The 26,857-nt window shown below is 48.5% G+C and overlaps 1 protein-coding gene across 1 annotated transcript; it reads left to right on the forward strand.

Annotated features, from left to right (window-relative positions):
* Positions 1-12,895: 12,895 nt before the first annotated feature.
* Positions 12,896-17,695, forward strand: LOC119316826. The gene is made up of 5 exons (XM_037591219.1): positions 12,896-13,090; positions 13,180-13,353; positions 15,650-16,823; positions 16,905-17,263; positions 17,349-17,695. The coding sequence occupies exons 1-5, from the start codon at positions 13,076-13,078 to the stop codon at positions 17,376-17,378; spliced, it is 1,752 nt and encodes a 583-aa protein (XP_037447116.1). The 5' UTR covers positions 12,896-13,075; the 3' UTR covers positions 17,379-17,695.
* The last annotated feature ends 9,162 nt before the right edge of the window (positions 17,696-26,857 follow it).

Here is a 26,857-nt window from a genome sequence, read left to right on the forward strand (position 1 = left end):
CACAGGCCTTGAGCTTCTTCTTGAAGGTTCTTGCCTTCAGGACTCTCAGGACCTCCGCGTTGGCGCGCTCGGCCTGGTCGTTGCTCCTGGGGTGTGCCACTGAGGCGTAGCATATCTGCGTTCCAAGGATAGCACAATATGTTTTGTAAAGGTTGCTAGTGAACTGTGAGCCGTTGTCGATGATGATGCAATTAGGGACCCTGAACCAGCTCATGAGGCCCTTGATGAACTTGACTGCCGAGCCAGCTGGGATGGTGCGGACGTCCTCCACCTCCGCCCACTTGGTGAACTTGTTGATGGCGACATAGGTAGCGGTAGCCCCCGGGCCCTCAAGGGAACGGGCTCAAGATGTCCAGCCCCCAGACCGCGAACGACCATGAGAGCGGGATGGTCTGGAGACCCTGAGCGGGCTCGTGGATCTGTTTGGCATGGAGTTGGCAGGCTTCATAGGATCTCACCAACTCAGTGGCGTCATTGAGCGTTGTGGGCCAGTAGAACCCACTGCGGAACGCCTTGCCCATGAGGGCGCACTACGAAGAGTGATGCCCACAATCCCCGCCATGTATATCGGCCAGCAGCTCGTGTCCTTGCCCCCTCCTCAAGGTATGCCTCCATGTGCTCATCCTTCGGCTCGTATACTTTGTTGGAGAAGTTGACGAGGAGCTGGGAGTCGCCCTTGATGGTGAGGCGCTTCACTCCCAAGGCTGCCGCAGCCTTGAGACTGGTGATTAGGCCTTCGTATTCCGTGATGTTGTTGGAGACCTTCTCGCTCTGCTGGAAGCAGAGCTGCTCATCATAGTAGAGCTTGTCCTGGGTGGGCGAGATGAGCACGGCTCCAGCCCCCGCGCCCTGACGCGCGAATGCATCGTCGAAGCACATGAACCAACCGTCCGGAGCCTCGCTTCCATGCGAGAGGGGTCGGTCCTCATCTACTTCAGGGTTGGGAATGTTGGGGAACGTAGTAATTTCAAAAAAAATTCCTACACACACGCAAGATCATGGTGATGCATAGCAACGAGAGGGAAGAGTGTTGTCCACGTACCCTCGTAGACCGAAAGTGGAAGCGTTAGCACAACGTGGTTGATGTGGTCGTACGTCTTCACGGCCTGACCAATCAAGCACCGAAACTACGGCAGCTCTGAGTTCTAGCACACGTTCAGCTCGATGACGATCCCTGGACTCCGATCCAGTAGAATGTCGGGGAAGAGTTCCGTCAGCACGACGGTGTGGTGACGATCTTGATGTTCTACCGTCGCAGGGCTTCGCCTAAGCACCGCTACAATATTATCGAGGATTATGGTGGAGGGGGCACCGCACACGGCTAAGAGACCAATGATCAATTGTTGTGTCTATGGGGTGCCCCCCTGCCCCCGTATATAAAGGAGCAAGGGGGAGGAGGTGCGGCTAGGCAAGGGGCGCGCCAGGAGGAGTCCTACTCCTACCGGGAGTAGGACTCCCCTCTTTTCCATGTTGGACTAGGACTTGGGGGGAAGGAGAGAGAGAGGGGAAAGGAAAGGGGGGGCGCCGCCCCCCCCCCCTCCTTGTCCAATTCGGACTTGGGGGGAGGGGCGCGCGGCTGCCCCTTGGCCTCCTCTCTTCTTCCTCCACTAGGCCCATTAAGGCCCATTAGGTTACCGGGGGGTTCCGGTAACCTCCCGGTACTCCGGTAAAATGCCGATTTCATCCGGAACACTTCCGATGTCTAAACATAGGCTTCCAATATATCAATCTTTATGTCTCGACCATTTCGAGACTCCTCGTCATGTCCGTGATCTCATCCGGGACTCCGAACAAACTTTGGTACATCAAAACATATAAACTCATAATGAAGCTATCATCGTAACGTTAAGCGTGCGGACCCTACGAGTTCGAGAACTATGTAGACATGACCGAGACATGTCTCCGGTCAATAACCAATAGAGGAACCTGGATGCTCATATTGGCTCCTACATATTCTACGAAGATCTTTATCGGTCAGACCACATAACAACATACGTTGTTCCCTTTGTCATCGGTATGTTATTTGCCCGAGATTCGACCGTTGGTATCTTAATACCTAGTTCAATCTCATTACCGGCAAGTCTCTTTACTCGTTTTGTAATACATCATCCCGCAACTAACTCATTAGTTGCAATGTTTGCAAGGCTTAAGTGATGTGCATTACCGAGAGGGCCCAGAGATACCTCTCCGACAATCGGAGTGACAAATCCTAATATCGAAATACGCCAACCCAACAAGTACCTTCGGAGACACCTGTAGAGCACCTTTATAATCACCCAGTTACGTTGTGACGTTTGGTAGCACACAAAGTGTTCCTCCGATAAACAGGAGTTGCATAATCTCATAGTCATAGGAACATGTATAAGTCATGAAGAAAGCAATAGCAACATACTAAACGATCAAGTGCTAAGCTAACGGAATGGGTCAAGTCAATCACATCATTCTCCTCATGATGTGATCCCGTTAATCAAATGACAACTCATGTCTATGGCTAGGAAACATAACCATCTTTGATCAACGAGCTAGTCAAGTAGAGGCATACTAGTGACACTCTGTTTGTCTATGTATTCACACAAGTATTATGTTTCCGGTTAATACAATTCTAGCATGAATAATAAAAATTTATCATGATATAAGGAAATAAATAATAACTTTATTATTGCCTCTAGGGCATATTTCCTTCAGGGAATGTTGGTCCACTCCGCCACAAAGTCGGTGAGTGTTGCGCCCTTGATGACTCTGGTGGTGCTGAACTCCAACTGGAACGCCTCCAGTTCTATGTTCCATTCGGCGACTCTCCCTGCAGCATTGGGGCTCTGGAGCACCCTCTCCAGGGGGTAAGCTGAGACGACCTTGATGGGGTGGCCCTAGAAGTAGTGGCGCAACTTGCGGGAGGCGACAAGGAGTGCGAGTAAGAGCTTTTTCTGCATAGGGTATTGTGCCCGCGCATCGCGTAGCACCGTCTGACGAAGTACACTCGGTGCTCGACGAGGGCGGAAGCGTCAGTGGAGTCTTGTACCTCCCGAGACTGGATGTCCTCAGGAGCTTGGTTGCTCGTTGGGGCAGCCGAGGCCTCAGGAACACCGTCCTGAGGAGCTTTGTCATCTGTTGGGGCAGCCGAGGCCTCAGGAGCACCGTCCTAAAGCCGCTATCTCTTTACCGAGTGTGGGGTGTTGCTCCATGAGCCCTTGGCCAGGCGCTCCTCCTGGACCGCCACCAACGTTGCACTGGTAGAGTGAGGTGTGGCGGACAGGTAAAGCAACAAGGGCTCAAGGGGACGTGGTGCTACCATTACCGGCGGGCTGGTGAGGTACTTCTTGAGGTGTTGGAACGCCGCCTCAGCCTTTGGAGTCCACTCGAATGGTCCTTTCTTCTTCATCAGCTTGAAGAATGGAAGGGCACATTCCCCCAGCTTGAAGGTGAAGCGCCCCAGCGAGGTCATGCAGCCCACCCGCTTCTGCATCTCCTTGAGGGTTTGTGGTGGGCTCATCTTTCCATTGCCTTGACCTTCTTCGGGTTGGCCTCGACCCCCCCCTGTGCGACACCAGGAAGCCCAGTAGCTTGCCGGAGGGGACGCCAAACACACACTTCTCTGGATTGAGTCGCAGATCCACCTTGCATAGGCTGGCAAATGTTTCCTCCAGGTCTTCAATAAGGGTCCTTGCCTCCCGAGACTTCATCACTACGTCATCGATGCAGGCCTCAGCGTTTCTCCCAAGCTGCTGACCCAGGGCGATGTGCATCAGCCGCTGGAAGGTTGCTCCAGCATTACGCAGCCAAACGACATCCAAGTGCAGCAATACACCCCGCAAGGGGTTAGGAAAGCCGTCTTCTCCATGTCCTGCACTGCCATCTTGATTTGGTGATAGCCTGAGAAGGCATCGAGAAAACACAGTAGGTTGCACTCGGTGGCGGAGTCGACGGTTTGATCGATGTGTGGGAGCGGAAAGGGGTCTTGAGGGCAAGCCTTGTTGAGGTTGGTAAAATCAACGCACATGCTCTCCTTCCCCCCTTTATTGGGGACAATAACTGGGTTTGCCAGCCATTCCGGGTACCGCACCTCTCGAATGACACCAGCCTCTTGCAGTTTGTGGGTCTCTTGGATGATGAACGATTGCTTCTCTATGGACTGCCGCCGCACCTTCTTCTTCACCGGGCGTACATTGGGGCATACCCTCAGGTGATGCTCGATTATCCCCCTCGGAATTCCAACCAAGTCCTTGGGCTCCCAGGAGAACACATCCTTATTTGTGCGTAAAAATCTGACCAACGCCTCCTCTTGATCTAGAGGGAGGCCGGTGCCTATGGTGAAGGTGGCGCCTAATGCCCTGTCCTCGTCGATCAGCACCTGCTTCATCTCGGTCCAATCTTGAGAGAACAACTGCTTCTTCTTTGCTGGCGTAGCCCCCATAGCCTCCGGGGCTCCTTCCTCACTCGGCCACACGGTCGCCACGACCCTGAAGGCGAGCTTGAGGGCCAACAACACTTCCTTTGTGTCCCCCACCACAGTGAGGACGCCGCTGCTTCCCGGCATCTTCATGAGATTGTAGGCAGGGTGAGTTACTGCCATGAACTTGGCCAAGGCTGGGTACCCAAGGATGGCGTTGTATGGGAGGCCGATGTGGGCGATGTCGAAGTCAATTAACTCAGTGCGGTAGTTGTCGCGGGTGCCGAAGGTGATGGGGAGGCGGATCTGCCCTAGGGGGCAGGTGGAGCCATCGACGACTCTGGACAAGGGCTTGGTGGGGCGAAGCCGGCCATGGGGCACGTGAAGCAAGCCAAATGCTTCCACAGAGAGCACATTGAGGCCGGCTCCACCGTCAATAAGGGTCTTGGTGACTGCTACGTTGCAGATGGTGGGGGTGCAGAGCATTGGGAGCGCGCCGGCTCCCGCGATGGGCGTGGGTGGTCCCTCCGGTCGAAGGTGAGGTCGGCCTTAGGCGCCTCCCAGCCCGTAGGAGCTCCCTGTTATACATGAGCGGCCCCACCTAGCGGAAGAACAGCTTGACGTGGTGGCCCGAGGGCGGCGCCTGCGAACCACCGAGGAGGGATGCGGTGGCGTGGGGGCATCGATGCCGTGAAGTGCGTGATGAAGAGGCCGCACAGCTCCTCCCAAGAGACTACAGAAGATCCTGGCAAGCCAAGCAGCCAGGCGCGCGGTGCGCCTGCCGGGTCCGCCACGCCGTCGTATCGGGGCGGCAACACTGGCCTGAACTTGGGTGGCCACTGCACCCGCCGTAGGGTGGGGGTGAAAGCTCGAAGGTCCTCAACTCCTTCGTAAGCACGCATCGGTCTGGTCGGTGGAGTAGCGTCCGCCATGGAAGCCGAACAGAAGAACGCAACAGGCAGAGAGGCAGATCTTCGACGCACCCCTACCTGGCGCGCCAAATGTCAGATTTCGGGCTCCGCAGACCCTTGAGAGGTTCGAACTCTGGGGTGCGTGCAAAGAACTCAACCTCCCTAGTCTTCCTACTCGCCAATCTCTCGGCCTAGCTTGATGAGCAGGAATGAAATGAGACACATCAGTTACCCAGGTTCGGGCCACCTTGCGGTGTAAAACCCTACTCCTACTTTGTGGTGGATTGGCCTCGAGGGGCTGAGGATGAACTAGTACAATGGAGGAACAACCTCAGGAGGTGTGCTCTTGACCTGGTGGGGGAGAGGATGATCTCTCGTGTTCCAATCCCTCTCTATGGTGGTGTCTAGGCCCTATTTATAGTGGCCTTGGTCCACTTCACAAAATGAAGGCGAGAAGGGTTCCCACAACGGCCAAATTTGAAGGGAGACAACTAGTACATGCTATCCTGACAAAAGTAGTCTCCGCCTGCAAAAAGCCTCTGGTCGTGACGCTGCGGTGGGCTCGACGATGACCTTCATCCTGCCGTCCTGGCGGTCTTGGTCTTGTTGCACCGGAATGGAAACCTTTGGCTGATTCCTCAGGACTCCGCGCCTGCGCTTGCCTCCTTAGCACTAAAGAGGAAACTGGTATAGTTCCTGCTAGCACGCGCCTGGCCTTGGTCGTCATGGCTCACATCATCCAAACCTCATGAGGTGAAGTCTGCATAGGAATCTCCGCTTCTCGGGAGCCAGCCTGAGGAGGCCGCTCCTCGTGGAGGTCTTGGTGTCGTCCGCCTTGCGAGGCTCGGCCCCTCACGAGGGTCTTGAGTTGTCGATGTTGAAGGTGGGCCGTACCAGGCCGTGGATGAAGCCACGCCATGGGCAGCAGGCAGGCAAGTCTGGGTACCCACATTCCTAGAACGCCGATAGCTCATACCAAGGTCGTGTTACCTCCTGCCCCTCGCTGGTGTCGCAAGGGAGGACAAGCCTCTTCTTCGGCGGAAGTGGCCCAAGCTCTTCCTGAGGGGTTTTCTCTTTCTCCGCCACAGAGAACCTCCTGACCGGTGCCATGGATGCTACGACAAGACGACGAGACAAAGAAGGAGGAGAAGGAGCGGGCAGCAAGAAGATGGAGATGAGCAGGGGACGGCTCAGCCCCTCTCCTCATTTATAGTTGTAGGGAGGCCAACCGCCGGCCTCCACGATCCCACGTAATGATGATCTTTCTCTGCATGCAGCAGGCTCTTGTCAAGTCGAATGGTTGCCGAGGCAGCATGGGAAGCAGAGACGCCCACGTCCCATCAAGCGCCATGCATTGACCAAGGCCGCACACGATTAGGGCCCACGGCGCTTCGCCCTTGCCCCTGGCTTCACCTCGAAGCCAAGTCCGAGCGCGCCTTAGGCCCAGGGGCTACTGTCGGTGTTCTGGGAACGGGGGTACCCAGACTTGCCTGCATGCAGCCCGCGGCATGGCTCCGTCGATGGCCTAGTATGGCCCAGCTTCGGCATCAACAACTCAAGACCCTCGCGAGGCGGACGACACCAAATCCTCCAAAAGGAGCGGCCTCCTCAGGCTGGCTCCCGAGGAGCAGAGATTTCTATGCAAGCCTCACCTCGCGAGGTTCGGATGACGTGAGCCATGACGACTAAGGCCAGGCGGGCGCCAGCGGGCGCAGTACAACAATTTCCTCTTTGGTGCTAAGGAGGCAAGCGCGGGCGCGGAGTCCCGAGGAATCAATCAAAGGTTTCCATTCCCATGCAACAAGACCAAGACCTCCAGGACGGCAGGACGGTGGTCATCACCGAGCCCACCACAGCGTCACGACCATAGGCTTTGTAGGCGAAGACTACTTTTGTCAGGATAAGATGTAGTAGTTGTCTCCCTTCGAATTTGGTCTTTGTGGGATCCCTTCCCGCCACCATTTTAGGGGAAGAGGACCAAAGCCACTATAAATATAGCTTAGCCATCACCGTAGAGGGGGATCGATGGACCAGCGGACGGATCATTCAAATCATCCTCCCCCACCAGCTCATGAAAACACCTCCTGAGGTTGTTCCTCCACTGTACTAGTTCTTCCTCAGCCCACCTTGAGGCCAATCCACCACAAAGCAGGAGTAGGGTTTTACACCGCAAGGTGGCCCAAACCTGGATAAACCGATATGTCCCATTTGCTTCCTATTCATCGAGCTAGGCCATGAGATTGGCGAGCAGGCAGACTGAGGAGGTTGAGTTCTTCGCACGCACCCCAAAGTTCGAATCTATCAAGGATCTGCGAAGCCCAAAATCCGACAATGAGTTCATCTTGTCTACATCATGTAATATTGCTTAAGGCGTTACTCCATTTTTCCACAAACTTAATACACTAGATGCATGCTGGATAGCGGCCGATGTGTGGAGTAATAGTAGTAGATGCACAATCGTTTTGTTCTACTTGTCTCAGACGTGATGCTTATATGTGATCATTGCCTTGGATATCATCATAATTATTTGTTGTTCTATCAATTGGCCAATAGTAATGTGTTTACCCATCGTATGCTATTTTCAAGAGAGAAGCCTCTAGCGAAAACTATGGCCCCCAGGTCTATCTTCTATCATATATTAAAACCAAAAATACCTTGGTGCATTTTTCTTTTATTTATTTTATTTTGTATTTTAGTTCGATCTATCTATCAAAAACTATAGAATTTAATCTTGCTCATAACCGTCAAGGGATTGACAACTCCTTGTTCGCATTGGGTTGCAAGGATTTGTTGTTTGTGTGTAGGTACTACTAACGAGTCGTTGCTTGGTTCTCCTACTGGATTGATAACCTTGGTTTCATAACTGAGGGAAATACATATGTCTATTGTACTGCATCATCCTCTCTTGTTCGGGGAAATCCCAATACAGATCACAAGTAGCAATGACTCAAGAGGATATCAATATATCTCACCTCGAGTTTTATAAAGTATCGCGAAGCAAAAGGAACAACACATGATAACCAAAGGTTCACTTGTATGTCATTCTTGTAATCATAGGGATCGATATGGATGTCCACAATCCGACTATCAGTCATTGAACAAAGGAGTTTTGTTCATGTCTATGTTTTACCGAACCTCCAGGGTCACAAGCTTAAGGTAATCATGATCTTCTAAGTGTTAATAGGATGGAGTAACGAGGAAATATTTTTGAAATAGTTTTGTTAATATTCGAAATAGTTTTGAGAGGAACCGAAAGTGTTTCGGGGTCACCGGAAGGGTTTCAAAGTTTATCGGACAATACCGGGTATTGCCAATAAATAATATATATATATATATATAAGTGGAAATGCTTCCGGAGATGTTAAATTCATAACAAAAGGCTATAATAATAGTTAGGATGGTTTTATATTTAACTTAATACCAATGGGCCTCAAAAGGACAAGTGGTGGAGGGCTACTTGGTCCACTTGGGCCTAATAGATGGAGGCGCCCCCTTCCTCCTTGTTGAAGGAAGGCCGAATTGGAGGGTTATTCTTCCCCTCCTTGGATGGCCAAAGGGGAAGGTTTCCTTCCCCTTGTGGTGCCCCTCTCCCCTCCCTCCAACCTATATATACTTGAGTATTTTGGCCCTTTGTACACACAAGTTTTGGAGCCTCGTCTAGTCCTCACCAGTTATAGTTCTAGTTGGTCCTAGTTGACTAATTAGAGCTATACCTAGATCCTCTAATACCCATAATTAGAAGTCCACTGTGGTTCTAATCTCCTCCCTCTAGTTCTTCGACGACGATTAGCTCTAGATGGCAAAGCACTGTCGGGTCGTGAAGACCGCACGCTTGAAACTCGTAGAGAGGTCATGCTTTCGGTCTTTCGTTCGAGGGACTGCTCATGGGTGGTCCACGAGATCGTTCATCTTCGGTTCGAGAGACTCCAAGTACGATCTACACCCACTCGTCTTCTTCTGCTGCAACTCAGAGTCGGTAACGATCTGATCCAAACCGTTCATCGCATCTTCATATTGTTCCTGGGTGATCTATCTCTCTCTCTCTCTCTTTGATCTTCAATACCAAGTTCATGTGAGCCGTCTCACATGATCGGGATCAATTCGATGTAATCAGTGGTGTGTTTGTTGGGATATGATGAATTATATCAGATTGTTCATTGAATTCAATTGAATCTTTTGAGGTTTCTTTGATGTATAATTAAATAGATCTGTTTGCTCTCTGGTCTATCTATCTTCTTAGGCCAAGTTTGATAGGTATTTCTTCAGAGGGGTGGTGCATTTGTAGTGGTTTCTAATCTTGCAGTGTTCTATATCACAGTGACGGAAAGGGACAAGGCACTTAATGTATTGTTGCCACTAAGGATAAAACGATGGTTTTTCTTGTCATATTTCTTGATATTTTACTATCTACATTATGCCATCTTGCTTATTGCAATTCTCTATTTACCATGAACTTAATACTTCGAGATGCATGCTAGTATATTGGTCTTGGGGTGGAGTATTAGTTATAGATGCAGTTGGATATCAGTCTGCATATCACATATGTAATGCATATATGAGATAATAGCATGAATGATCATATATTCATAAATATAAAATACTGCAATTTAATCACTGCCCCACTATAATTTGTTTACAACACTATTTTGCTATGCTTATGAGAGATGCCTAGTGAACCTTGCCCCATGGGTCTATCTACATTACTGGAAACTTTAGAAAAATATTATTCTTTGTTGTACCATTTTATCTTTCTATCAATTACCATTATCCCTTGCAATTTAATATTGTAACTAGCAGGATACGAATCTTGACAACCTTAACGTGTTGGGGATACATTTGCGGTGTGTTTTGTGTATAGGACTATAGGTACCAATGGCTTTGTTTGTGCGGAGAACTCCTTCTGGTTCGATAAACCCTAGTTCTCTACTGAGTGAAATACTTATTGCTAGGTTACACCACCCATTCACCCTTATAGTTAGGGGTTGCCCAACCACTCTTACGAGAGAGCAAGCAAAGCTTCCTTTGGCCCCGATGTTGGATCGCGCCCAAGAAGTTTGCGAGAAATTTTTGCTGAATGAGTGAACATGTATTGCTTCCGGTTTTGGTGTCAAAACGACTGTGTAGTCCTTGTCATTGATTAAAATATTGGTAGCAAAATTGAATGGTTGTCGTAGATGTTGAAGCAGTCCCTATAGCAGCCAAACCAGCTTGGGTAACGGGAATCAAAGCAAAAGTCAACCACGAAATGAAATGGGGCGAACTAGGGAAAATATTTAGCAGTTTTCAGAGGAAGTCGGACGTTCGGATAACTGGCCAGTTGGTCAGAGCATTGTACATACGTCTAGGTAGGTCAATTTCAGGTCTTCTTCTTCGGGAATGGATCTCAAAAATTGGGACATGGAGAAGATATTTTTTGGGTGGAATTCGAGGAAATTGGCTAAAGCAACACAAAGAGAGGTTAGATATACTAGTAAGGTAGTAACACATCAAATCCATGGACCAAAATGAACAAACTCTCACAAGAACCAATAAATTGCAAGAAATTGAATGAGGCTGTTTTTGTGGGGATTCTAAAATTGGGCTAGAAAGTGAGGGAGAGGGGCTCGTAATCAATGAAAGCTCATGATACCAAATGATGTAAGACCAAGTCTGAATTTACGCCCAACCTTAACAATTTGGAGATGAACAAGGAGAAAAAACACAAATGGCTCAAGGATCACAAGGGGATTAACTAGATTGAACAAGTACCGTTACACATGTGCTCTCCAAACATCCAAACAAAGGTACACATAGATCCACAAGCAAGAAAAGTAGAAGTAAAAAGGACAAATTCTTCCCAAATCTCTAAACAGATGGGGCCTTAAGAGATGTTCTTCTCCAAACCCTAGAGAGAGAGGAGTTCATGATGATCCAATTGGTGAACCATTCTCCCTTAAGAGGTCTTCATCCTCTAGGAGGAGATATGATGAGCAAGAATCTCTCAAGGTTTAGGTATATGCTTTGCTAACCCTAATGAGAGTCCATGGTAGAGTATATATAGTCTAGAGCAAAAGAGGGAGGTAGGAGAGGGAAACATGGCCTCATGGCCTGATTTGCACGTAGACAGGGGTCGAACGTCTAGGGATATGCCAGACATCCGGGTTGGAGGCCTCCGGGTTGGAGGCCTCCGGGTATTATACGATAGGGATACAGGAGATACACAAACATGTTTCAGAATCGTGCCGCAGATCAAGACCCAGAATCTGTGTTCCACAAATTGCCTCCCCCACACGAGGGGTTACCAACTAAAGTTGCATTAAGTGTTGTAGAGCTCCATTGCACAAATAATGACCACTAAGAGGGATCTCATGCACACAATGGCAATAATGAAACTTTTCAAAATTTCAATGGATTCTAGTTTTCGCTGGATATATTGCATACATACAAGTGTGTGACTAGGAAGTGATTTGCACACATACACATACACAATCTTTCCCCAACCGTTCCACACTCGACCAAAGAAACTACCCGTTCCCTCAAAAAGGGCAACCTATTCAATGAAAGGCCGACCGACGCAGGCATTAGATTGGTCACCCTGTATATCGTTCGATCACCTAGGCATCAACCGTTGGATCCTACATAAATGTCTTCCTTCCGTCCCTTCGGATTCAATCAAAAAGGCAGGTGAAAAAATTGTCCCCGTGCCCGCGGAAGCTCGTCGTCACTGGCTGTCCCCACGTACGTAACACACCCACCAATCTCGTTACTACATACCTTGCTTGGCCGCTCCTAGCAGTAGCAGCCTTGCCATAACACCTCGCCTCACTACTGTTTCTAGCACCACACTTTGTCGGTCCTAGGAACCATGTCGCCATTGCAACACCTCGCCTCACTGGTTCCAAACCACACCTCGGCAACATCATAGCCACCCACTCCCTAGCATCGATGTCGGCAGCTCCCAGCATCCCCGCTTGGGGTTCCAGCATCGACGCGGGCCGTTTAAAGCGCCCCCACTCGGGGTTGCATCATCCTAACTGGCCAATTCCATCATCGACGGTGGCCGTCCCCACATCACTTGTCGCACCATTTAAAGCGGGCTCCGGCCACCCCTGGCAGCATTGATTCGCGTGGGGGTCACGTGCTCTCGCCCTGGTTGCCTTGGAGAAAAAGCAGAGCTCGGGGAGGAAAAAAGCAGGAGCGCCTTGTCATGGCAGTCCCTAGCTTGTGGCAGTAGGCAACGATGGTCAGGGTGTCTAGCAGAAGCGCTGCAAATCGATACCCACTTGCTACGGTGTTGGTGAGGGAGGGAAGGTGAAGTCGGGCATGCAGAAAACATTTTTGAGAAAAATCGAGAGGGTAAGGCTGGGGAAGAGATTGGTGTGTGCCGGAAAAACACGTGGCATAAAAGATGCATGGGTGTGGGATCTTGCGTAGATCAGATAGCGCGCGTGCAACCGGCGTGAGCGCCAAGCTGGTCGGCCGATCAAGATCTTTTTCCTCCGTTCTCCCCTTGTAAAGTAATATAAGACGTTCTACATCACTACAGAATGCAATATACCCAAAGCCGAGGGACCTCTCCGCCAGCCTAGAACATTAGGGAAGTTGAGCCTCCGCCTCCACCCCCAAAACTCAAGGGGCGCAAAAAATGGAACCGAGCCCCCCAACGGACGGCAGCAGCCAGTAGCGAAAACCAGTAGAGCGGCCGCGGCCGCGCCTACCTTCGCTCCACCCCATCCCATTTCCCCTCCTCTATTCCAACCGCCTTCCTTCCACCTCAGGTTTCCTTCGGCTCAAAAAAATGGCGGACTCGCAGGTGAATTTCCGCTTCCAAAACCGAAACCTCCCGCCGCCGGCGCCATCGTAGTCTGCTTCGCGCTGACGGGGTGTTTTTTGTGTGCGCAGGTGGAGGGGCTGCGGAAGGCGTACGCGGCAATCATGCTAAATATGGCCAAGGAGTCGGCGACGCGGGTGCTGGCGGCGGAGCGGAGCGTGGCCGTGCTGACTGGAGGGATTGCGGCGGCCAAGGAGGATGGCGTCGCGGCTCTCGTCCGGCTGAAGAATATCATGAAGGACAGGGTACGACTGCCCCCCCGTTCGAATCGCTTGCTTTGATTTACTTTGGTTGGATGGATGATTGGGTCGGTGGTTGCGTTCGAGTTGAGTTGTTTTTGCCGATGTGTGAGCGTACGGGAAGTTTGGAGTTCGGGTGTTTGAGAGTATGCGCGTTTTAGGGCAGGTTTTGGGAACCGATTGCTTAGGTTGTCCTTCGGAATTCTTCTGGTTTCTGTTCGCGAGATGTTGACGGTGCAAATCCCAAACCATGTTTGTCCGATGTGCCTGCCGTTTGGAGCTTGTTTGAGAGGGTATGTTCTCGCCTTGTTAACAGATTAGGGAAGCTGGAGCCTGGCGCGATTTCGTGCTTATACTTCATCCACTCTTGATGGAATTTAGACATTTGAAAGGGGATTTTCTCTATCTGATTGGATTGCCGCGGGCTTCCAGACATGGGAAGGTTCTCTTGCTCTTCAGACAATCGGCAGGTTGCTCGAGTAGGACATGAGCATTAAGAAACCTTGTGATTTAGTTTCTCCAAATCCGTTTACTGTTACAACTTTTTTGTGATATGAGGCAAATTTGGCAATTTGTAAGCTCATAAATCGGATGGCATATTGATGATATGCCGCATAGACTACAATATTACCGATCTGCTTTACCAGTCCTTGTACTTGTTCACGTAGTAATTTTGTGATCTGTTCAGATTGTTGTGGTGAAACCATGAAAGGGATGAATAACTTAATTTCTTATAGCAATTTACTTTAACTGTTTGAAAAGCTGAAGTATTTTACAGGCAGTGGCACTTCAATGTTGGTGAATATAGTTCCCTAAATCCCGTCCCATTTTTTTCAAGTGATCTTGCAGATTGAATTTCATTTTTTTATGATCGTTGCCTAGTAGCATAGAACCTTTGAAAAGGCCCCATCTTGTTCTAGGCAAATGCAACCATGGTTGTAAAAGGCATTCTTGAATTTAGGCTTGCAACTTGAAGGCCACGACAACTAATCCTGATCTTCTACCCAAACCATGGATAACTCTGAGTCACTGCTAAGAAGCAATGAGCGCACAAGTATCTATTCATTGTCACGTTTAAGAATAGAAGACAAACGTGGTTCATACTATTTCCGGAATCCCCCTTTTACAAATCAACCTAGCTTATGTCTCCCTACTCTTATTTTCCTAGTACTACTTGGTGATTTTAGTCTGTCTACTATCTCCGCGGTCTTGTTTTTTATAATGTGTATAATTTTTGTATTTTATTATGCTATTTGTTTGTTACCTTTTCTTATTTCTTCTCAAGTTCTAGTTAATTGTTTTGACTATTGTAGTTGAATAAAGATTGATATGCCACATGCTTGCACTTTTTCATTACTCCGGGAGGAATATATGGACACTCAGCTAGTACTCGTAAACAAAAATGAATGCTTTCCCTCTTTAATAAATTTTCATTTCATAGAAACCCAAACCTCTTGCCTAGGGTACATGTATAGCACATGTCGATTGGCCAAACCAACCCTGCCAGAGTTACAATTTACAAGTGTCTAGGGTTGATGACTGGTTGTGATCTTCACCTATGAATCCTTATTGACAGTTGTATGGGCTTGCTGATGGTTGCAGTGTCCATTGATGTATGCCTGTGCGGTATTTCTGTCGAATCACTATGTGGCAATGCCAATCATGTGGGAGGATGTTATATTCACATGTTAAGGCCATCGTGCTTGTTCTACTATCTATTGCCAGGATGATATCCTGAATTCCTCCACTGATCTTCTCCAATCATTGCTGGGGTTCTATAAATAATAACATTAAGTTATTCGAGTTATGTTGTAGTTATCTTCCATTCATATTGTATGTCAATAATTACTCTTCCATCAGCGCAGTGAGTAAATCGCTCAGACAGATGGAGAATACTATCTTACATGTGTTGCATTGCCTAGCTTCAGCTAATCGAACGAATCTCCTATATTTTCTAGTGTTCCCTATAAAAATAACACAAGGAGGGTGAGCTAGCTCCCCAACATCCACAGTTGATCCGACCAGTTACACAAGGGCTGCATGCATGCCACATTTTATAGAATCAAGTCTTAATCATACTGACAAGTTGAATAGAATGATTTGCACCAGTCAATTGGATTGATACGCCATCAGCTGTTGATGCTGATTTTTGTTTAAAGAATGTTTGCAACTGCACCAATACTTGTCCAGTTAATTTAGCTTTCATTTGCTCAAATATGATTACATTTTTAACTAGTTGTAGCCTTTTTAATTGTCTCAGTTTTAAGTTATGCATGTTTGAAACTTTTTTTCATGTTCACAGATGAAGCAGGTGGAATTGCAATCTTTGGCACATGTTAGAAAGATCAGTGAACTTCAGGAGCAATTACATGATGCTCGAAATACTGTGGCATCCCTTCAAGTTGAGCTGCAGAGAGCAAATACCGAATTGGAGGAGACACGGAAAACTTTAGCAGAGGAAAGAATGAATATCCTTCCAACCTGTGGTAAGATTGGTTCAAATAAAAGCAAGATCTCTCGTTCTAAGGTGCATCTCCAAAATAGAAGTTTGTCATCAAAGGACAAAAATACCGTTTGCCGCGTTTCCAGTGACGCCAAGGAAAATGGAGCTGTTGTAAACATGGAAAACCTGTATCATCGTGGTTCTGATATGCCATCATTTATAGCAAGAAATAAGAAACGTGAGTTGTATCGTAATGGGTGTACACAGCGCATTCGCGCTCTTAAACAGCGGGATCCTGCTGCAGACTCCTCTAAACAAAGCAGCAAGGAGGCTAGTGCGTCGAATAACCATTCAAAGACTGGAAAGAGCGATAGTGTTAGGAGCACTAGACAGACGAGATCCACCATCGAACAGATACTTCAAACAAAGTTTCTGGCGAACTGCAAGCGCAAGAGAGGTCAACGAAGCAGGCCTGGTTATAAGCATGATAGTTCTGATGTGCATGTTAAAACAGAAGATAAATCATCTGGCACCTCTGATGAAAACGGGTGTTTGCTGCTTCTTCAGGCACTCGAACATGATCTTTCACCTCCAGATTTGTTTTCCGGACATAGTGGTGAGGGGTTAACTGATTTGAAGGACGATTTGTTGATGGGTGGGAAGGTTGCTGACTTCAATTCTTGCATGGCCTCCCCTGACCCAATAGATGCACATGCAATCAGCAACATGCGAGCGACAAGGAGAAAAAGATCTAAGATGGTTAGGGTTTTTGAAGCTGGTTGTTCTGAGTCCAAAAGTGTTCCAGGTAACAATCTGCTAAGATCAACCAATGAGGATACCATTTTTGAGAATGGGCAGAGCTCTGAAAGGATAGATGATCACTCTGATACATCCGCCATAAATAATGCTTCCGTTTTAAGTGATGTGACTAAAATTCTGATTCATTCGAGTGGTGCCAATAATGATCAATTTCAGTCTGGGGGCAGCTCCCCACTAGTATTTCAGTCAACCAAAAGTCAAGTTGATGGTGAAGGTACCTATTAGAAACCTTGTGTGTTTACATGAAATACCTTTTTTATGTAGATTGAACTCTAACTAGCCTAAAATTATGCAGGTGAATTACGAGCGAAGCATCCTGACTGCAGAACACCGGAGAATAATTCAGCAAAAAGGAAAGAAGTTAAAGTGGATGAAAGTTGCAATTTAACTTCAGACAGAGCTGATCATTTAATCATCAGCTCCTTGGAGAAAGAACAAAACGCGAAAGCAGCATCCGGTGTTTCCATGCAATCTGAAGGTGTGAGATGTATCAAATACACATTCAATCGCAGGAAACGGAAGAATGTGTCTTTGAACAGCAGCAGTCTGGTTAGTCTAGCTGACAAACAAGAGTCTCAGGCAAAGCCTGAGACACAAAATCACTTCGTAGAATCACCTAAAGGCGACAACCAACTAGCCCATGTTGCCCAACAGGTCTGTTATTTTATTTTCTGTGTGCTGCACGTCCACTTACGATGCATTATATGTATCCAAGTGTTTGACAAATCTTGTTTTGCAGCTCATTTTGTTGTCAGAGCTGAAGTGGTAAGAATTTTGCAATGCATAAACCTGAAAGGCCGGATGGGTTCAGTGCAATGATGGTTAAGAGATATGCTTCAATAAGTGATGCAATAGATTCTTCAACGGACGAGAAACTACATCTGGTGGCAAGCAGCAGCAGCAGCAGCAGCAGAGCAGTCAAGAAATCTGGATCATAGTTTAGCATGCAACAAAGAGTGACTTAACATATACCTCAGCCAGTTGTTATTTTAGAAGAATGTACAAATTAGGTAATGAATTTGGAACTGTTATTTAGTAGATGTTGAATTGAAACTATTGGTTTATAAGCAGGTGATTATTTTTGAATTATTATGTGGGGTCATCGGAAACTCGATCGGGAAAGGATTGCTTTCTGGAGCAAAAAAGCGGTTCTACGAAGTTGAAAGCAGCCTCTATTCCCGAGCCTTGGTGGTGTTGGGATTTCATAAAAGATAAAATTGGTTTGGCGCGTGCGGAAGACAATGAAGTTTTTTCTTTAATATAATGTAGTGTTTTGGTGGACCCCTTGTGATAATGGTTCTATGGTACTTTCTAATTGTTGAATGTATGGTTTTGCATGTATATTGTATATCTCAGCCCACCTTTTAGTCTTTGTATAGTAGAGGTCGAGGCCCACATTGTATATCATATATACGTGCATATGCACCCGATCAATGTTATTGTGTGTTGCATTGCCAAACCTATCTCTCTACATGGTATCATACCTTCAATCCTACCCTAACCCTTAGCCGCCGTCGGCGCCGCGTCTTCCCCAAGCCGCCGCCGCCCCCACCCTAGCTTCCGCCCCTACCTTCAAAACCCTAACCTCGGCGTCGCTATTGCACCCATCGCCGTTGCTGTCCCCTGTCCTCCCGCACCGCACCCGCCGTCCCTTGCCCTCCTGCATCGCAGCCGCCGCGCCTGCACTACAGCCGCCGCGCCTGCACTACAGCCGCCGCGCTATCCCACCCCGCTGTCGCTGCCCTCCCTCACAGCCGCGGCAATCCCTCCCGCCGCTCATGTTCTCCATAGCCACCGCACCTCCCTCCCTCTCGCCGCATCATGTCGTCCCCCCGGCTCCTCCATCTCCCGCACCAATCCGTTCGTCGGTCCCGATCCCATTCTCATCCGCGACCTCAACATCCTTGGTCGTGTTCCCGTCATCCTCGATCACAATACCTCCACCTCCTATGCCTGAAAAACATATTTTTTTCTCTTGTCTTCCGTGAGTACAATCTCCGGGATTACGTCGGCTCCGTGGACTCCAGCCTCATGGTGAACGATGACGAGTGGATGACCATCGATGCCACTCTCATCCGCTGGTTCTACACCACCATCTCGAAGGATCTTTCCCACACGATGGTCTCTGATGAGGATGATGATCATGCCGTTTGGACGAAGCTCAACGGCCTCTTCACCGACAACAAGCTTCAGCGCAAGGTTTTCTTGCACAACGAGTTTTTTAGGTGTCAGCAGCATGACTCGTCTATTGACGACTTTTGCATGCGCCTCAAGAAGCTCTCTGATGAGCTCCGTGATCTCGACGAGAAGGTTTCCACTGAGCTTCTTCTTAGTACTCTCCCCGCCGGCCTGAACGAGGAGTTCGGAATGCTACCTCCAACCTCACCCTCATCCCAACCTGACGTTCCCCAAGGTTGTGGCGTACCTGAAACTGGAGAAGCGACGGATGCAGATGACGCGTACTCAGGCTACCCACACCACCCTCGCTGCGGGGACATCTCGCGGTGGTGCCCCGCATCCGCCACCGCCGGGCTACCCCCTACCGCCACCGCCGGTCCAGTAGGTGCCCACTGCCGATCGCCGCCGAGGCGGCCGCCGCGGTCGCAAGCCGCAGCCGGCGGGTACCCAGGGAGGGGCACCCCGCCAACAGCAGCAGCAGCAGTACCAGCTGGCACCATGGTACGCCGGGCAGAACCCATGGACGGGTGTTGTCCACACGTATTCTATGCCGGTCCCGCTCGCTCCCGTCCCCGGCCACTTCGGCGCTCATATGGCGACTCACCAGGCACTGCATGCTGCCCCGCAGCAGTACGTGCCTCCGCTGCCCTATGGCTATCTGGCGCCCTATGGACCGCTGCCTCAGGTAGGCGGTCTCCCTCCGCTGCTCTCGGCACTACCACCGCAACCGCAGCCGCATCCGTCGGCACCGGCGCTCCCTCCAACGCCCTGGGATCCTTCTTTACTAGCAGCACTGCACTCCGCTCCTGTGTCTACCTTGGGGCCTCACTGATCTCTTGGTCGTCCAAGCGACAGCTCATGGTTTCCCGCTCGAGCGCCGAGGCAGAGTATCGGGCAGTGGCTAACGCCGTCGCCGAATGCTCCTAGCTTCTCAACTTCTCCAGGAGTTGCTTTGTGATGTTCACAAGGCCACGCTTGTGTACTGCGACAACATCTCTGCCAACCCAGTTCATCATCGCCGCACGAAGCATATTGAGCTCGTTCACTTCGTTCGCGAGCAAGTGGCCCTTGGGCGCTTTCGGGTTCTCCACGTCCCGACGGCGCAACAGTTCGCTGATGTGATGACTAAGGGATTTCCTACGCCCGTCTTTGAGGAGTTTAGGTCCAGTCTCCGCGTCTCCGGCGACGCTTCGACTGCATAGGGGGGGGGCGGTGTTGAATATATGGTTTTGCATGTATATTGTATATCTTGGCGCACCTCCTAGTCTTTGTATAGTAGAGGTCGAGGCCCACATTGTACACCATATATACGTGCATATGCGTCCGATCAATGTTATTGTGTGTTGCATTGCCAAACCTATCTCTCTACACTAATCAATCCACACGGGTGGCGAAGTTTCTTACGTTGGCGGTTGTGTACTATGTTTCAACAAGAGGACTTTCTGTTCACATCATGCAGCAAAGGCGCGTCCGATGAAGAAGACGAGAGTTCCCATCACTTAGGGCTACTCCAACCGACCGACCCATTTCATTCGGTTATGTCGTTGAGTCCGCGAGGCCAAAATCACGTCCTAACGCGTAGGCGCAAAGACATTCTTTGTCCGTAATTAGGTCGGATTTGCATCCACACTGACACGATATGGATGCATCGCGTGTCCGCTTGATGTCCGGCTTGAGTCCGCATGCCAGCTTGTAACAGCCCGAGACCGATGCTCCAGACGCCTTTCATGTTCTTCGTTGTCGTCATGTGTTTTATTTGTTTGTTGCATTCATCATGTGCATTGCATTCACATGTTTTCATAGAACTTGCATCCACTAGTAGTTGCCGCTTCTTCCTTATCTCGGTCGACCTTCTCTCAAATCAACCAGACCACTCTCTTCACTCTCTTTTCTGAGCCCATCAAACCCCTTGCCTTCGTTGACCGTTTCGAGACCAACCGAGTTTTCTGAGTCCCTCTTGTCTAGCCGTTTGACCCTCTCTACACTTTACTCAGACCCCTTGCGCGCGTCCGAAAGTTGTCCTGAATCCGACCTGAGCAGTCATGACCGATGGGTCCGGATCACCCCGAAACATCCCTAAGATATCTTTGGTTTCTTTTTTTGGACTCTCTACCTATTTTTTCCGGAGACGTCCAATCGTGATCGGATGACCCAATAACTACCTCAAGCTAACCCCTTTCTATAAATAGACCCTAACCCTAAAGTTTAGGATTAATGTCCCATCCATCCGTGTCCGCCGCCGCCACTGTTCTCTCGGGATCCATCCCGAGCCAACCACCTCTCCAGATCCATCCACCAACTAGCGCGCCTCCTACCCTGAGCTCCTCTCATGCTCCTCCCATGGCGCCCTCATTCCCAAGAACCTCGACCCCGCCACCACGTCCGCGCCGCCCGCTGGAGCAGACCAGCAGCTCCACCGCTCCTGCCCCATCTCTCCTTCCTTCGCCTGCCTTCTTCTCCCTTCTCCTCTACTCCTCACTTTCCCTCTCTGTCTCTCGCAGGAGCACCCAGCCGGAGCCCCCGCAACCTCAAGCCGCCAGTTCCTCTGACAGGAACAGGCTATGACTGTCAACTAGTTTTCAGGAAAACAAGGAAAAAATCACTCAATTCAGCGGAAGAATTTGGGATTGCTTCAAGAGGGATCTGAATACAAGAGCTAGGGTTCGCCAGCCGGGACACGGCGGCTTCAAGGGCCAAGCCCAATCATCCAGAATGCCCCTCTCCACAAGCCGGAGGAGGGGTTAAAAAGTGGTTCAGAAAGAAAAAGGTAGAAAGCGACAGGGACCATTTACAGCGACTGTGTCCCATTCAAGGTAAACGAAGGCGCGTGCATCACAACCGTCCATCTTGAGATCTGGAGATCGACGGTGGCTAATCTCGCAGTTGTCTTGACAGCTACAGGCCTGACAATTCCCCCAGACTGAGAACAGACTTGCCCTCAAGGCTGGAAACTAGGAAAAACCTTCTGTATGAACGCTGCATCTTCCCAAGTGGCATTTTCCCTTGGCAGATTGAGCCATTTGATGCGCCATTGTACCACCGGAATGCTGATGTCTCCTTATACTCGTGGAATCAACTTTCTTTCGAGGACAGCTTCAGGTTGGATTAAGATATGACCTTGTTCATCCAATAGTGGAAGCTTGGGGTTTGGTATGGCTTCAGGGCCTATGTGCTTCTTCAGTTGGCTGACATGGAATGTTGGATGGAGTTGGCAGTCATCTGGTAGCAGTAGTCTGTAGGCAACTGACCCCACTTTCTCCATGCCTCTGAAGGGGCCATAGTACTTGGAATGTAGCTTTAAGTGTTTATGGATGCTCAAGCTTGTGTGTCTGTAGGGCTGTAATTTGACATAGACCATGTCTCCTACCTCCAAGTGTTTATCAGACCTTTTTCTATCAGCAAAGAATTTCATTCTCTCCTGTGCTTTGATTAAGTTTTACTTGATCTGTTGTGCAATACTGTTTCTGTCCAACTCAGCTTGATGGTCATCTCCTTCAACTGGGGGGAGCATTAATTCAGCAATCTGAGGAGGGGCCCTAGCATATAGTGCTTGGAATGGTGTCATCTTGAGAGAAGTGTGAAAGGTTGTGTTGTACCACCATTCAGCCATGGAAAGCCATTTGTGCCATTTCCTGGGATGAGCAAAAGCCATACACCTCAAATAATTCTCCAAGCATTGGTTTACTCGCTCTGTTTGGCCATCCGTTTGTGGATGATATGATGTGCTCATGTGTAGTTTCACTCCCATGTTGGTGAACAACTTTTGCCAAAGATTGCTGGTAAATATCCTGTCTCTATCAGTGACTATGACACTGGGAAGGCCATGGAGTTTGAAAATATTGTCAGTGAAGGCCTGGGCCACTGTTTGGACAGTTATAGGATGTCTCATTGCTATGAAGTGAGCATATTTCGTAAATCTGTCCACCACCACAAGTATCAAATTCTTATGCTCAGATTTGGGAAGGCCTTCAACAAAATCCATGCTGATGTGGGTCCAAGCAAAGTCAGGGACAGGTAGGGGTTGGAGCAACCCAGGGGATGGAAAATGATGGGCTTTGTTGAGTTGGCAAACAGGGCATTGTTACACAAAAGCTTGTACTTCTTTTCTCATTCCTGGCCAAGTGAATAAGATTTTCAGCCTGTGATAGGTTGCTCTTTCACCAGAGTGTCCTCCCAATTCAGAGTTGTGGAAGGAGTTGAGAAGTGATGTCCTTAGTGCATTGTTGTGACCAACCACAATCTTCCCTTTGTATCTCAAAACTCCACTTGTGAGGGTGTAAGGCGGGTGTCCTGTGGGGGTAATTGCAAGTTGAGTGATGAGATCAGAGCACTTGGGATCATTTTTATAGCTGTTTACCACTTCTGTGATCCATGCTGGAATAGTAGTACTAGTTCCCAAAGTCAGAATAGCATGCTTGACTCTAGAGAGGGCATCAGCCACTCTATTTTCTTTGCCCTTTTTGTACTCAACTGTGAATTTGTAGCCCAACAATTTAATGAGGAGCTTATGTTGCACTCCTTCTGTTACTTATGTTCTTGGATGTGTCTCAAACTTTGTTGATCAGTTCTGATGATGAGTGAAGAAGAAGCAAAATAGTGTTTCCATTTTTTTATTGCTTCAATAATTGCTAAGGCCTCTTTGTCATAAGTGGACCAGCCAGCTGCTTTGGGTCCCAAGGCCTTACTGAGAAATGCAATGGGCTGTCCCTTCTGCATTAGAACTGCCCCAATACCATAGCCAGATGCATCCGCTTCCAGGACAAATGGAAGGGAAAAATCAGGTAGAGCCAGGACTGGTGTTGTGGTCATTTTGTCCTTTAGTTGCTGGAAGGCAGTAGCTTGCTCATTAGTCCACTTGAAGCCCTCATTTTTCAGTGCTTCAAACAGGGGTTTGCAAATCAAGCCATAGTTCCGGATAAATCTTCTGTAGTAACCAGCTAGTCCCAAAAAAACTCCTTAAATGTGTCACATTTTGGGGAGTAGGCCAGTTGACAATTGCTTCCACCTTGGCAGGGTCTGTGGAGACTCCCTTGTCAGTAATTACATAGCCCAGGTACTCCACCTTTGACTGTGCAAAAGTGCACTTAGAGATTTTGGCATATAATTGATGTTTCCTCAAGGCTTCCAAGACCAGAGCTAGATGTTCCAAGTGTTCCTCATATGTCTTGCTGAATATTAAGATGTCATCGAAGAAAACTAGCACACAGTGTCTTAATAGGGGGCCCAAAACAGTGTGCATCAGCTGTGTGAAACTTGGAGGTCCATTTGTCACTCCAAATGGCATGACCAGAAATTCAAATAGCCCTAGATGTGTGGTGAATGCAGTTTTTTCTATATCTCCTTCCTTCATTCTGATTTGGTGGTATCCACTTCGGAGATCTATCTTGGTGAAGATGGTTGCTCCATTGAGTTCATCCAGCAAATCTTCGATCATAGGTATAGGGTATTTGTTTTTGATAGTATATGCATTTAGTTTCCTGTAATCGATGCATAGTCTCCAAGTGAGGTCCTTTTTCTTAACCAATATGGCAGGGGAGGAGTAAGGGCTATGGCTTAATCTGATAATGCCTTTCTGAAGAAGGTCCTTGATTATTTCCTCCAATGCATTCTTCTGGTGATGAGGAAGTCTGTAAGCTCTTTGGTTTATCACAGGAGCTTCAGGATCTAAGTTGATTGCATGATCACAATCTCTCTTGGGTGGGAGGCCAGTTGGTTCAGAGAAAACATCTTTGAAACTGTCCAGCATTTCAACTATTCCAGGTTTGTGTACCGTATCAGAAACAGTGTCCAATTGGACCGGTTGCATCCACATCAGAGCCCCAGTGAGCATGTCATCCAATATAGTTTCCATATCTTGTAGTATTGGAGTACAAGGACTTGTGGGTAAGCTTTCATCAAGAAATGTTATTGTTCCTCTAGCAGTATTTCTGAGTGTTAGTTTCATTCTTGGTAGATCAAAGGTGACCGGACTGTGTCTGTACATCCAGTCAGCTCCTAGGATTATGTCATATCCTGTAAGTTGCAGGACTCTGAAATCAGACACAAGGTCAACACTCTGAATTTGATAAGGGGCTTGCAAACAGGAGAAGTCACTAAAAAGCTTTCCTCCATTAGCTACAGTAACTGGAACTTGTTTTACTAGAGTAATGTTGTACCCAGATTGAAGAGCAGTTGTTGGAGATATAAAAGTGGTGGTGCTGCCACTGTCTACCAGAGCAAGAACTACTGCTTTTCCTATTCGGACCTGCAGTGTAAATGTGTGTTTGTTCTTAGCTTCAGGTATCCCAGTTGCTGCATGCATGGATATCTTAAGCTCTTGTTTGTCAGGAGGTTCTTCTTCAGCATCAGACAGTTCCTCATCTGCATCCATTATGTAGATTATATCAGGATTTCCTGACTGTTCTTGCAATGCGTGAATCTGTGCTTTTTGAGACATCTTGCACACTTGTTTGTGGCCAGGGAACCACGGCTCTCGACATTTGTAGCAAATTCCTTTTTCTCTAGCTTGTTAAATAACAGCCGAAGCAGAAGTACTGCTGGGCAGTGGTGCTTTTGGTGGTTTCCAGGTTGTTGTTTTCTTGTAGTTGGACACATATGGTCTTGGAGGAGCAGGTGGGCATGACTTTTCAATTCTCCTTGCTAGCCACATGGCCTTTTGCATATCCGCTGGTTCTAAGCACTCAAGATGGCTTTGTATGTAGGGATTCAACCCGGAGATAAAAGCTGTGCATGTAATAGTTATCAGGGACTGCTGGGTTGTCCCTTCTCATCAGATTCATGTTCTGTTCAAATTCCCCAATATATTGAGCCACTGAAGATGTTTGTGTGAGCTGGTGGAAGGATTTCACATTTTCACAAATGGATGTTACAACAAATCTTTGAGTGAGAGCAGAACAGAATTTATGCCATGGTGTGTGTGATACAATAAAGCCAGTGCCTCTCCACCACTGGATAGCTTCACCCTTGAGATAAGATACTGCTATTTCTGTTCTTTGCTCATTAGGAATTCTGGAAGCAGAGAAATATTGTTCAATATTCTGTATCCACGAATCTGCATCTGTTCCTTCAAACTCAGCAATGTTAAGTTTAGCAGGTTTGACACAAAGGAGGTTCCTTCTGAACTCAGGTGTGTGTGATCTGTGTTTTTCTTTCCTAATCTCCTCTTCAGGTATCTCTTCCACAGTCAGAATTTGCTTGCCTCCTTGCCCTAGATACTGTTGTGGTGTGTGGAAGTCCTGTTTGTTTGCTGCATGATTTGGGTGTCTGTAAGGTCCTTTTGGTGTGCCGTCCATGTTCAATTCTCTGCCAGTATTTTTGTCCACCAATATGGCTGATCCAGCTGTTGCCGGCTCTTGTTTATCAGTGTTTAACTGGTTGTTGGGCAGTTGTTTGGGTCGACCTGGAGGGACAGCCGTACTGCCTTGGCCTGATGGCAGATCTGGAGGTTCTTCTTCTTCATCCCCTTCCTCTGTTGACGGTCCCGAAGCTAACTTTTGCAAGGTCTGCTGTATCTTCTTGAAGTTCCTCTGGATGCTAGCGAAGTTTTTGTTGACAGTTTCTGTGAACTGATAGAATTCTTTCCTGTCTTCTTCCCTGTCTTGACGTAGTGTTTTGATGTCCAATTGGAGAGATTCTAATTCCAACAGTTCTGTGTCTTCGGTTTCGCCTGCCCTTTCTCCCAGATCCGTAGTGACCATCCTTGAGGCAAAACTGTCCCTTGGAGAGAAATTGAGTAGGGGAAGGGAGGGATTTTACACCAGACAACCGGCAACCAACCTCACTGGCCGAATTTCGCCGCAGCCACGCCGCTCGTTGCTGGATTTGGGTGGGTTTGGGTGGGATTTTGCACTGAAGAAGTGTTCTTCAGAAACCACTGCCCGCCTTTCTTGCTACCGATCGGTCTACCGCCGCCTTTCGCCTCCGTAAGCCGCCGCCCGGATCAGAGCCCAGATCGGATCTGGAGCTCGATTCACGCCGCCAAGGACACAACCTACGCTCTGTATACCACTTGACAGGAACAAGCTATGACTGTCAACTAGTTTTCAGGAAAACAAGGAAAAAATCACTCAA

Source organism: Triticum dicoccoides, chromosome 6A (assembly GCF_002162155.2).
Source record: "Triticum dicoccoides isolate Atlit2015 ecotype Zavitan chromosome 6A, WEW_v2.0, whole genome shotgun sequence".
Lineage (NCBI taxonomy): Eukaryota > Viridiplantae > Streptophyta > Magnoliopsida > Poales > Poaceae > Triticum > Triticum dicoccoides.